This window comes from Vicugna pacos, chromosome 11, assembly GCF_048564905.1.
Source record: "Vicugna pacos chromosome 11, VicPac4, whole genome shotgun sequence".
Classification (NCBI taxonomy): domain Eukaryota; kingdom Metazoa; phylum Chordata; class Mammalia; order Artiodactyla; family Camelidae; genus Vicugna; species Vicugna pacos.
In genome coordinates, this window is record NC_132997.1 from 57,635,536 (window position 1) to 57,647,751 (window position 12,216).

General features: G+C 37.0%; 1 protein-coding gene and 1 long non-coding RNA gene across 17 annotated transcripts in view; both read left to right on the forward strand.

Annotated features, from left to right (window-relative positions):
• The window catches only part of LOC107034545 (uncharacterized), a 428,538-nt gene extending 425,649 nt beyond the window's left edge, over positions 1 to 2,889 (forward strand). For both annotated transcript variants that reach the window (XR_012077419.1, XR_012077421.1), the window contains one exon: positions 2,838 to 2,889. This is a non-coding gene — a long non-coding RNA (uncharacterized lncRNA). The remainder of the gene's footprint in view (positions 1 to 2,837) is intronic.
• Positions 2,890 to 3,755: 866 nt separating this feature from the next.
• The window catches only part of RTKN2 (rhotekin 2), a 162,720-nt gene continuing 154,259 nt past the window's right edge, over positions 3,756 to 12,216 (forward strand). For 13 of the 15 annotated variants that reach the window (XM_072971443.1, XM_072971444.1, XM_072971451.1 and 10 more), the window contains exons 1-2: positions 3,756 to 4,066; positions 10,747 to 10,943. In XM_072971443.1, the coding sequence (XP_072827544.1) occupies positions 4,007 to 4,066; positions 10,747 to 10,943 (257 nt within the window). In that variant the 5' untranslated portion in view covers positions 3,756 to 4,006. Of the gene's footprint in view, positions 4,067 to 8,322; positions 8,366 to 10,746; positions 10,944 to 12,216 lie in introns of those variants that run through there. The other 2 variants (XM_072971445.1, XM_072971449.1) reach the window with 2 other exon arrangements.

Genomic DNA, 12,216 nt, shown 5'->3' on the forward strand with positions numbered 1-12,216 from the left:
CATACGTGTGAACCCATCACCCAATGTAAGCACTAAAGCATTACCAGTAGCTTTATATCTGCATGCTCTGTCTCCATCCCATCCCCCTGCCTTTTTCCCAGAGACAGTCACTCTGGGTTTTTAGTCAATCTGAGTTTTGTTTTTATCACTCTATTTCTTTTTAAATATAAAATTTTACCATATGTATGTATTCCTAAACAATGTAAATTAAATTATTTAGATTCTCTTATTCAGCATTATAAAAATTATGTATTTTATGTACTCTTCAATTTGCTTTCTTCATTATTTCTAAGATTTAGCCATGATTTTACATGTATCTATATTATATTCATTTTTACTGAAATGTAATTATTTCATTGGGTAAATTACCACTTTTTTTAATCCAGCCTCCTGAAATGAACATTTAGATTGTTTTAATATTTTTGCCATTACAAGCAATGATGCTGGTACACATTTGCAAGAATTCCTCTTAGGATATATATATACCTAAAAGCAGAATTGCTGGATATTCACATCTTCAACTTTACAAGATAGTTCTGAATTTTTTCCCAAAGTGATTGAACAAATTTATATCCCCTCTACCAGTGTATAGTATGCTTCTGATTTATGTCTTTACCACCTAGTATTATCAAACTTCTTACTATTACCAACCTAGTGACTATAAAAAATTGTCTCCACAGGGTCTTAATCTGTAAATTTGCAAATTTGCAATTTACAGTTTAATACCAAAGTTGAGCTACTTTTCACATTTTATTTGCTTTTTGAATTTACTATCCTATAATATATGCCTACCAAACTTTTGATCATTTTCCACTTGGACTTTTTTTGATTTGTAGGAATTATTTATATATATAATCTCGGTATTAATTATTTTTCAGTGGTGGATGATCTATCTTGAATATAAGTTTCACTTAAGCTTTTCTCATTCAGTTCTGTGTTCCTTGGGTCCTGTACATTTGCTCACAAGTACTCATGTTTTCTTCCTGCAGTAGCAATGCCTCATGTTTGTGTGGAATAACCAGTTTACAAAGCAGTCTCACAAATCTTATCTCATTTGTCTCTCAACAACTTTTAAAAGACAAGCTGGGTATTATTATACTTGTTTTATAGATAAGAACACTGAGTGGCTTGCCCAAGGTCATAGGGCTAATAAGTCCTCTGCCTCTGTATTCTATATCCTCCTTAAGAGTATATGATGCTTCAGCTGTTTATAGATTATGGCTTATACATTTAAGCAAATGCTACACCTCTGTTTAGCACCCTAGTCTATGAATTTCATTCTGAATTCATTACCTACAAGATAACAGATGAGTAAACGAAGCACCAAGACAATTTTTAATAGAACTGTTTTTTAAAGAATTTTCTAGGAGGATATTAGAAACCACAACAGTTACTTGTTCTGGGGCAAATCACATTTTTTTAAATAATGGATCTGTTATGTAAGAGAGCTGATTTCAAATTCAGTACTTTTCATTCTTTTGGCGTTTTAGAGAGTTAAAGAGGAATACAATGAATAAAAAGAAGAAAAATATCCTTTCATATTTATTAGTATTATCTAAATTGGCTGTCCTATTTATGTCAAATACTGATTTTCTATTAATTAATTATTATTATTTATTTGTTATGTTAGATATAACTAATAATTAGTATTAAATGTTGAACTTATAATGGGAAGTGATATTGACAGGACAGTAATTCTATCAGTCAACCTCCTACACCTGGGTATTTGGGTGAGCGTCTACCTGCTGTGGGAGCCCAAGGAGGGTGGGAATGTTAACTCTCAAATGAGACGTGCCCAGGTATTATCTCTCAAACATTTGAGGCGGCAAAAGGTAGTACTTCTTACCTTCTGGGAGTTGTTAAATTCATTCATTCATCCATCCTCAAGCTAAGCAAACTACTACACCTGAGAAATCTGTAACCTTTTGGTAGGTTCCGTTTTGCTTTCATCTACATCACATAGACAGAGCAGAGGAAACTGATGAAATTAGTCGTACTAAGAAAGGATCTGAGTATAAAGAAGGAAATAGCATTCCAAATGTGAGGTATTTTAATCACTGTGTAATAGTTGTATCTTAAGCACTTCCTGGGCATATCCCTTGATGAATAATAAAGAGGTAGAGCCACATCATTTCTTCTCAAAAGAGAAAGGCTTTAATAGCAACTGTCTGTTCTAAAGATATTTACTAAATGTGACCTCTCCCTGATCTCTTTTTCCCTAGTATAAATGCATCTCCACTTATATACCTAGTATTTACTCATCAAATATTTCTACATCAGTGTCCAATTTAAAATTGGTTAGCTTGCTCCTGTTTCCATGAAATGATAGTTTCTCTAAGTATTTTGGTCTGAGTCTGAGTGCTGTGTGTGATATATGAGAAATAATATGTGTCTGATAATGAGCTCCCTGAATTTCTGAGTCAGGTACTATACTAAGCTCATGAGGCTCACTTTGAGTAGAGGATAATTATACCACAAAGTGGTAAGCATAAGAGAGAGGTGTGCATTGGGAGAAGGGTACCTAATGACTCTGGAATTCAGATCTGTGTTTGGAGAGAATGAGGTGAACCCTGTTGGTAATTTTGAGCTCCACATATTTTATAGTTATGTGTAAGGATGTGGGTCATCCCTAATGACCCACACATTCCTAATATAAGGGGAGGGTCATTCCTAGATGGGCATATTTCTAGTATTACCTAGTCCAGGGCCTCAAAGAGACAAATTACCCTTTTGAGAGGAAGGGCATTCTTTATGTTTTCAGAAGCTCATCTTCAAACTGGTTTAAAAAGAGCCTTGTAGATAATGTGAGCATATAATTTAATATCCATTTTGTCTAGGACAAGATCCGTGCGAGTTTGGGACAACAGACCCAAACAGAAACCGTCTCAGGTAAATAAAAAATATGGCGTTTTATTTATGGAATGAAAAATGCCCTCAGCCTTTAAGAGGTGAGGGTCAGTGGGTTGATTTGATAGATTTTTTCCCTCAGGAGAAGAAATGACAGAAGCAAAAGAGGCTTCTGTTGCCTTTTCAAGGGAGTACAGTGGATTTTTAAAGACCATACAAGAGCCTGAAATCTCTGGTGTTCGGATTTATAAAGATTCCATACTTTGCCAATTAATTATAATAATTTTGATTTTTAAAGGTTCTATACTTTTCCCGTTATAATCAATTTCCCATTATAATTAAAAGGGTCTTTATATTGGTCTTTAGGGACAGCAAGAAATAACACCTCATTCTGCTGTCACTTGGATGTTGGTGGGGAAAGAGTAATCAAAGAGGTCTTTTGCGAGAGAGGAGAGACTACTTGGAGTGGGGGCATCTGGAATTACAAAGAAACACTGGGGACAAAAGAAAAGGCCTTGTGAAATGCCTGGCACGGCGTCTCACCAGCCTGATTAACAGCCTGATTAATAACGCCGTGATCTATGAGTGACCCCGGGTGACCATCTGCGCTGTGTGAGAGAGTGATCGCTGAGAGCGTGTCATTTGGTTCTCTGGGAGTGAGACCCCAGGTTCCTAGTGATACCATGTGTCTCGGAGTTGTAGGTAGGAGTCCAGGAATCGCAGCCTTGGGTCAGCCTGCCCGAGCGCTTTGGAGGAACTTCGGTGGGAAGGCTCCCGGCTCAAAGGGTTGGCCTAGAAAACCACCAGCCTAAACCTTACACCGGGTCAGGTGCGCTCAGTGATCAACGCTTTCCCTACGGCCCCGCCCACTCTTGTCCCGGGCCCGCCCACGTCTCAATCAGCGCCTTAAAGCCGCTCCTGACTTCGCCGGCACCCAGAACTCGGATCTGTTGGAAAACCTGAGGCGCCGGCCGCGCAGGGTGCGGGACGGGCCCACTGCGCAGGCGCGCGCCGGCTCGCAGACCCTCGCCCCTCCCCCCGCGGCCAGCACTTGGTACGGCCGAGCGGCGGTTGGCGTCCTCCGCAGCACCAGTCACGGGCGGGCTTTTCAAATCCTGTCCTTGGCGGAGTGGCGGCAGCCTCGACTGTGGCGCTCGGAATGGAGCGGCAGACTCTGAGGGGGCCCGAGTGCCGCACAGCGGGGCTTCCGGCCCAGCAGGTGAGTGAGGAGAGGGCCTGGCTTTAGGGCCTCTTGCTGTGGTTTCGTCTGCACGGCGGGAAAGCCCCCACTCTGCGCCTCGTATTCAGCCATGGCCAGAGACAAAGGGAAGGACTAGGCCACTGCACTTCTGAGGCCCAAATGGAGCTTGGAAATCCCCCTATTCCCACCTCCGGGCCTCCGCCTCCAGATTCTTAGGGAGGAAACAGGCCTGGAATGGGGAAGCGATGCTGGAGTCTCGCCGCGCGTTTCTGGCTGCACCTGTCCGCCGCCCCTCCTCCCAGGGTTTGGACACTGTTTTTCCAAGTGCAGGTGACACCGGGGGAATGGGAGCCCTGGGATTTCTAGGAAGCTCACCCGTGGACAATGGAGGACAGTTTGCTTATTACTAGATTTCGTGGAAAGCACAGTTACTGTAGGCGCTGTGTCTGACACAGTATGAACTTGCTGGAGTGGGGTGGAAAAGCAAACTTCGACCTCTGAACTTGAGAAAAAGTTGATTTGATTGTGGATTCTTTTTGAATTGAATAGGAGAGAAGTTTGGTGTTTGCTATTTAGCCATGTAAAATGTGTTAGACGCCTTTTTACTTAATGTAGTCTAATATTATTTTTTAGCAGTTATTAAAATGCTATCCCTTCCACTCTTAACCTTTAAAGAAAACAAAACACTCATGTCTTTAAGCTGAATCTCCACTTCCAGTTTAATCTCCACCTTCTTTTACCGATTTCTGAAGTAGATTAAACCATATGAATTTGCCAGTTTTGTAGGTCAGTATTGGTAGTATATTAGTAATAATAGCAGCCTATTATCTTTGCTTAGCAACGTGTTTTCTAGAAATCTTAGAACCCTCAGCAGATACAAAATAATTAGGAAGTCTTCAGTAATACTGTGCTGAAAAGTAAAACAAGACATTAAGAATTATGCAAAAAATCTAGTACCTTTATCAGTAATTTATGCTGTTTTATACCAGCATTTCAAAAATTTCAGACATCTTCGATGTAAAGTATTTCTTTTCTGTTATGTACTTTGGTTGTCCTAATTATTAAATTTTTTTTGATTTCTAGTGAATTGCTGATGTAGTGAGGTACTTGCACTTATCATATAGATGTTGGTGAGACCACTTATTGTGCTGTGTGCAGCAGTAATATTTAGGAATGATACAAAAGACACAAAAAGATAAGGTCATAAAAGAAGTTTACATAGAATGAAAACAAATACTTAAATACACATAAGGACTGGATTATTTATATGTAGGAAGGTAAAGTACTTAATGATTTCTTAGGCAGCAACAAATTCAAGTAATTGAGTTGTGGAATTCCTTTTGTTTGGATTTTGGAGAAATATTGCAAAATAGAAATAGGTTTTAACCCATCAGGAATACTGAGGGTCAGTAAGAGAATTTTGTACCTAAAACCGAATTTTTATTTGGTGTATTTCCTTTGATATTAATGAACCTGCCATTTAATAGGAATAAGACCAGTTTTTTTCAGATGGTTATTCACTGGTGAAACACCTTTACTCAAACTTGGTATCACCTGTGACTACTCACAGCATAAAATATTGGCTTTGGGGTCAGATTAAGCTCAAAACCAGCTATGCTTGTTGTACAACCTTGAATACACTACCTGTCTTTTCTAAGTATCAGTTTACACAGTTGTAGACTTGCCTATTCTAGAAAGTTGTTGGAATTTGAGAACCTCTTTACTTAACCACAGTACCTAGTGCTCAGAACATGCTTGAGCGGTGACTATTTTTGTTATCTTCTGTCCCATTCATCTGAGCAGTTGTGGCAGCCACCTACCTTTTCTTACAAATGTTTAAGCTTTTGAAATCTTTATAAAAATAAAGTTCAAGAAATAATACTATATCATTGTGGGAAAGTAAACATAGAAACATGAATTTAAGAATTCTTTCTCCAACTCTATTCCCCAGAATGACCGCTGTTAACAATTTCTAGACTTTTTTCTATACATAAACAATTCTTAAAATATACACAATTTCTTTTAGAAAGAGTATATACTGTATATACTTTTCTGCAGTCTTTTTCATCTTAGCTACTAACATGGTTTACTATATCCATTAGGTGGATAATGGTTTCTATCTGGATTACTGCAGTTTTCTTACCATCAGCCAAACCTCTGTTTTTCTTTTTTTTTTTTAAGTCAATGCTTAATTCCAACATTAAGGCCATTTTTTTTATACTTCAGTTTTTCCCTTCTAGCTCTTAAAATCTAGTATATTTCTGTTTTCTACATTATATGGGTTTTCACATTTAAGGCATCTATCTCATTCTTAGCCTTGCCCTATCAATTTATTTTTACCAGCCTGATTTTAAATACCTATAAGATAAGATGGCTTCTGTTTGATCTGATTACAAGCAAGCCCTTATTTAGAAAATTGAAGAAGAAATAAAAAGAGGGTGGCTCTCTCTCCATTCTCTGTTCTTCCTGGAGACTTGAGTTTATATACTTCTAGGAGGGATAGATACAGGGAAACATGCTTTTGTCATGGGTCCTAATCATCTTGACTCTGCTGTTGTGGTTGAGGCACTGGTGGTTTTAGCTCCGTACTCTTTCTCTTTAAGGTCAGTGAACATTACCATTGAGTGCACCGTTGAGTCCTCATTACATGATCATTGTTCTCACTGTGGTTAGCACTAGACATCACTCCTAGCCTAGGAGCACTCTGCATCCTTTTGTAGCTAAAAACAAGTCCCTTGACTCCATAGGAATTTTTTTTGGTGGGGGAGGGCTATAGTAGTATCGCTTGACCAGAGATGTTTTCTCTGCACGTTAAAGTATAGATGTGTATTAAAAGAAGTATAGATGTGTACTAAAACTGGTTAACACAATGGTTCTTTTTTTTTTCCACCCTGAATACATTAAGAAACATACATACACTTAACAATTTATTCCACTTATGTCAGCTCTCCCAGTCCACATCCACTCATCGCAGAGCAGGGAAGGTAAGATAACAGTTTACTATGTATGTTAATTTGGCTGGGTAGGGAGCAGCAAACCATTTCTGTAGGAGGACAGATAGTAAATTATTTTCAGCTTTGTGGGCCACGCAGTCTCTTGAAATTACTCAGCTCTGCCATTGTAGCTTGAAAGTAGCCATAGACAACATACAAATGGGTGTGACAGTGCCCCAGTACAACTTTATTTACAAAAACACGCGCTGACTGGGCTATGGTTTGCTGCCCACTGCTCTAAAGAATGGAATTGTAGTATCTGTTAGTGATATCTCATTTCCTTAGTGAATGTTTAACCTTAAAAATAAGATTTTTTTAAAACCCTGACTTTATATTTCCTTTTCACACTATATCCCAAGACTCTATAATTTTATGAAGTTTTTATTAATAAGTGATGAAGAGAGACAATCTTCATTAGCAAGATGGAAACCTCAGAAGTCCAAACTTACTCCTTAATGTGGCTGTGGCCACCTACTGGTTTCTTAAGGTTGTTGCAACTTTCCAGATTGCTTGGGAATTTCAAGTATTCCAGCCCTGGTTCTCTACCCTGGCTGTGCACTGAATCACTGGAGGAACTTTAAAAAAAAAATGCTCAGGTTCCACCTCCAGAGATCCTAATCATTTTGGGATAGATCATACACTTAGGTACTTTTGTAAGGTCCTTCCCCTCTGCCCTGGGGTGATTCTAATGTGCAGCTAGCTTTAAGAATGTCTGTGCTAGTTCAACTGGCTGCCTCACTGTAGTATTTAAAAAAAGCAAACTTGAATTTAATGGCACCAGATGGTATTTGTATTTAGGTCGTGGGGTAAAGCTATTCATCCCAGCTTCAAGTTGCTCCCTAAGTGTACTCTCCAATATTAACCAGCCTGCCAGAGGATAGACATATGGATCACATAGATAATTCTTATAATTAATTACTAATTATATTAAAGAAGAATTTACTTGGGACAGACAAGTCATAAAAAGATGAGATGGAATTGTTGAAATTCAGTCATGTGTAAAGAAGAAAAACCAGCAAATGACTACATTTATATAGTACACCAGTTTTGAGTTGTACTACAAAGGTTTTTATGTAGTGATTATATGATGTAATTACAGAAGGTAATTAAACAGATCTGTTTTCTGCATGTGAATAGTACATTTGATTGATTTGGATAGTCGAGTTGAATCATCTGCAGTTTTTCTTTTCAGGTAATCTTCACAGGCGATTGCTCTCCCAACTATCAGCTTTTTTTTTTTGAAAAGATTGTCTTTTTAATATCTGGAACTTTTGTTATTAGAGTCCATTCACATTTTTGATTCAGATTTTATTCCAATTAAAAGGTAAATTATAGCATTCATTCTTTTACCACAGAAGCCAGGATGATCTCTTTAATTATAGAAATAGACATGCTAAAATGAAAGATTATATGTTTGTAGTATAGTAAAGAGGAAGCATTATTATGTTTTGTAGTATAATAAAGAGTATCCAATGATTTGTAATTTTTAAGAAGCCACTGAATTAAATCAGAACAGTATGTTTTAGTTTATAGAATTTTTATGTTACATATGAAACTTGTTTATAGAACCAGGCCATTGTAAGATCATTGTATAGAATAAAAGATTTTCAGAACTAAAATAATTTAGTAGTTTCAAAACTAAAATAAATATATCCAAATCTGTGCTCTAAATCTCTGTTCCGGGTAGCTAAAACTTCTGATATTTTCTAAGCACAGTACTTTTATTCTGTTGCTTCTGAAATTTTATTTACACTGCTTACCCTAACAAACAGCCTTTACCTCCCTGCAGTTAAACCTTAGGTCCTTTATTCAGCAGCTGGTTTTTAGAAAGTTTTCCCTAGGTTAAATCAGTATCATCAGTTAAATTTTGCCATCCCACAATACAACTTATGTAATACATACATGTGCTATATTGTTCACATTAGTTATTATATTGTTGTGTTAGTTTCCTGAGGCTGTCATAACAAATTACCAAAATTGAGTGGCTTAAAACAACAAAAATTTATTCTCTCATAGTTTTGGAGTCCAGATGTCTGAAATTAAATTATCTGCAGGGACATGTTCTTGCTGAAGTCCCTTGGAAAGAGTCTGTCCTCACCTTCTCTAGCTTCTGGTGGTTGCTGGCAATACTTGGTGTTCCTTGGCTTGTAGACTCATTACTCCAGTCTCTGCCTCCATCTTCATATGCTGTTCTCTCTGTGTGCCCCTCGGTGTCTTCACATGGCCCTCTATTGAGGGCAGTAGTCCTTGGATTTAGGGCCCACACTAATCCAGTATGACCTCTCCTCAACTAATTACATCTACAAAATTATATCCAAATAAGATCACACTCTGAGGTTCTGGGAGGACAGGACTATTTGGGGGACATTATTCAACTTTGTACAGTTATGGTAAGAATGTGTAAAATTTTTCACCTTTGTTTCTGTTCTGTTCATCTAGTAAATTGTAAACACTTCCTAATAAGGCAAGAAATTAAAATTTTGGAAAAAAGCATTTAAGTGGAGGGAGGGTATGGCTTAGTCATAAAGTGCATGCTTAGCATGCTCGAGGTCCTGGGTTCTATCCCCAGTACCTCTATTATAAATAAACAAGTAAAAAACTAATTATCTCTCCCCCAAAAAATTGTTTTAAAAGCTTTAAAAAATTTTATACTGTCATACTTAAAAACTTTGTTACTTTTCCAATATGGTATAAAATTGTAATACTATCTATTACATTTTCCATCTTTTGGGGGTAAAAAGAAATGTTATAATTTTGGGTTTTTGCTACCCTTTTAATTTATTTTTCTTTTTTTTTAATTGAAGTATAGTCACTTTACAATATTGTGTCAATTTCTGGTGTACAGTGTAATGTTTCAGTCATATATATTCATATATATATTCCTTTTCATATTCTTTTTCATTATAGATTACTACAAGATATTGAATATAGTTCCCTGTGCTCTACAGAAGGAACTAGTTTATTTATTTTATATATAGTAGTTAGTACATGCAAATCTCAAACTCCCAGTTTATCCCTTCCCACCCTCTTCCCTCTGTAACCATAAGTTTGTTTTCTATGTCTGTGAGTCTGTTTCTGTTTTGTGAATAAATTCATCTGTGGTTTTTTTTTAATTCCACATATAAGTGATATCATATGATATTTTTCTTTCTCTTTCTGGCCTACTTCACTAAGAATGACAACCTCCAGGTCCATCCATGTTGCTGCAAATGACATTATTTTATTCTATTTTACGGCTGAATAGTATTCCATCGTATAAATATACCACAGCATCTTTATCTAGTCATCTGTCGATGGACATTTAGATTGTTTCCATGTCTTGGCTATTGTAAATAGTGCTGCTGTGAACATTGGGGCGGATGTATCTTTTCAAATTAGAGTTCCCTCCAGATATATGCCCAGGAGTGGGACTGCTGGATCATATGGTAAGTCTATTTTTATTTTTTGAGGAATCTCTATATACTGTTTTCCATAATGGTTGCACCAAACTGCATTCCCACCAACAGTGTAGGAGGGTTTCTTTTTCTCCATACCTTCTCCAGCAGTTATCGTTTGTGGAATTTTGAATGATGGCCATTCTGACTGGTTTGAGGTGATAACTTATAGTAGTTTTAATTTACATATCTCTGATAATTAGCGACATTGAGCATTTTTTCATGTTTTTGTTACCTTTTAAAAATGCTTTCTCTCTCTTTTTTTTTTAAGGACTGCAGTATTCAAGAAAAAATAAATTTAGAAACTCGAATACGAGATGGGGTATGGAAACTCCTCTCTCTGAGCACTCAGAAAGACCAGATTTTGCATGCAGTTAAGAATCTCATGCTGTGCAATGCTCGGATAATGGCTTACACATTGGAGCTACAGAAATTAGAAGAGCAGATTGCAAATCAAACTGGAAGATGGTTAGTGGCATAGTTTACCTGTGGTTCTTTTGTTGTTGTTATTGTTTATTGTTCTAATGATGCATTTTTTTTAACATTTTTTATTGATTTATAATCATTTTACAATGTTGTGTCAAATTCCAGTGTTCAGCATAATTTTTCAGTCATTCATGGACATATACACACTCATTGTCACATTTTTTTCTCTGTGATTTATCGTAACATTTTGTGTATATTTCCCTGTGCTATACAGTGTAATCTTGTTTATCTATTCTACAATTTTGAAACCCCAGTCTATCCCTTCCCACCCTCTATCCCCCTGGTAACCACAAGTCTGTATTCTCTGTCCATGAGTCTATTTCTGTCCTGTATTTATGCTTTGTTTTTGTTTGTTTGTTTTTGTTTTTGTTTTTTAGATTCCACATATGAGCGATCTCATAGGGTATTTTTCTTTCTCTTTCTGGCTTACTTCACTTAGAATGACATTTTCTAGGAGCATCCATGTTGCTGCAAATGGCATTATGTTGTCGGGTTTTATGGCTGAGTAGTATTCCATTGTATAAATATACCACATCTTGTTTATCCAGTCATCTGTTGGTCGGCATTTAGGCTGTTTCCATGTTTTGGCTATTGTAAATAGTGCTGCTATGAACATTGGGGTGCAGGTGTCATCATGAAGTAGATTTCCTTCTGGATACAAGCCCAGGAGTGGGATTCCTGGGTCATATGGTAAGTCTATTCCTAGTCTTTTGAGGAATCTCCACACTGTTTTCCACAGTGGCTGTACCAAACTGCATTCCCACCAGCAGTGTAGGAGGGTTCCCCTTTCTCCACAGCCTCTCCAGCATTTGTCATTTGTGGATTTTTGAATGATGGCCATTCTGACTGGTGTGAGGTACCTGTGGTTCTTAATATACTTAAATATTTGCATTAAAAACACCATATAATTTAACCTTAAGATCAAATCACCAAAGGTTTTAAAAAATAAATACACTGAAGTACTTTCTGATATCGTAAACATTTTGACAGTAGGGCTTAGAGTAAACTTATTATTAAAGCAGCAGTTTTTACTGGGCAGCTTTTTTGTGTTCAGTACTTCCAAATTGTAAAATGAAGTGGTTAAGAAACAAGGAGTGAGGGAATATTTTAAAGAAAGACCAAGACTGATATTTGTGTGTACAGAAAAGTAAATAAAAAAAAAACTAATTCCTTAAAAATAACTAATAAAGAGATACTGCCTGAGAGTAATGGAAACTTAACTATTGAAATTGAAATGAGTGGGCAATAATGGTAA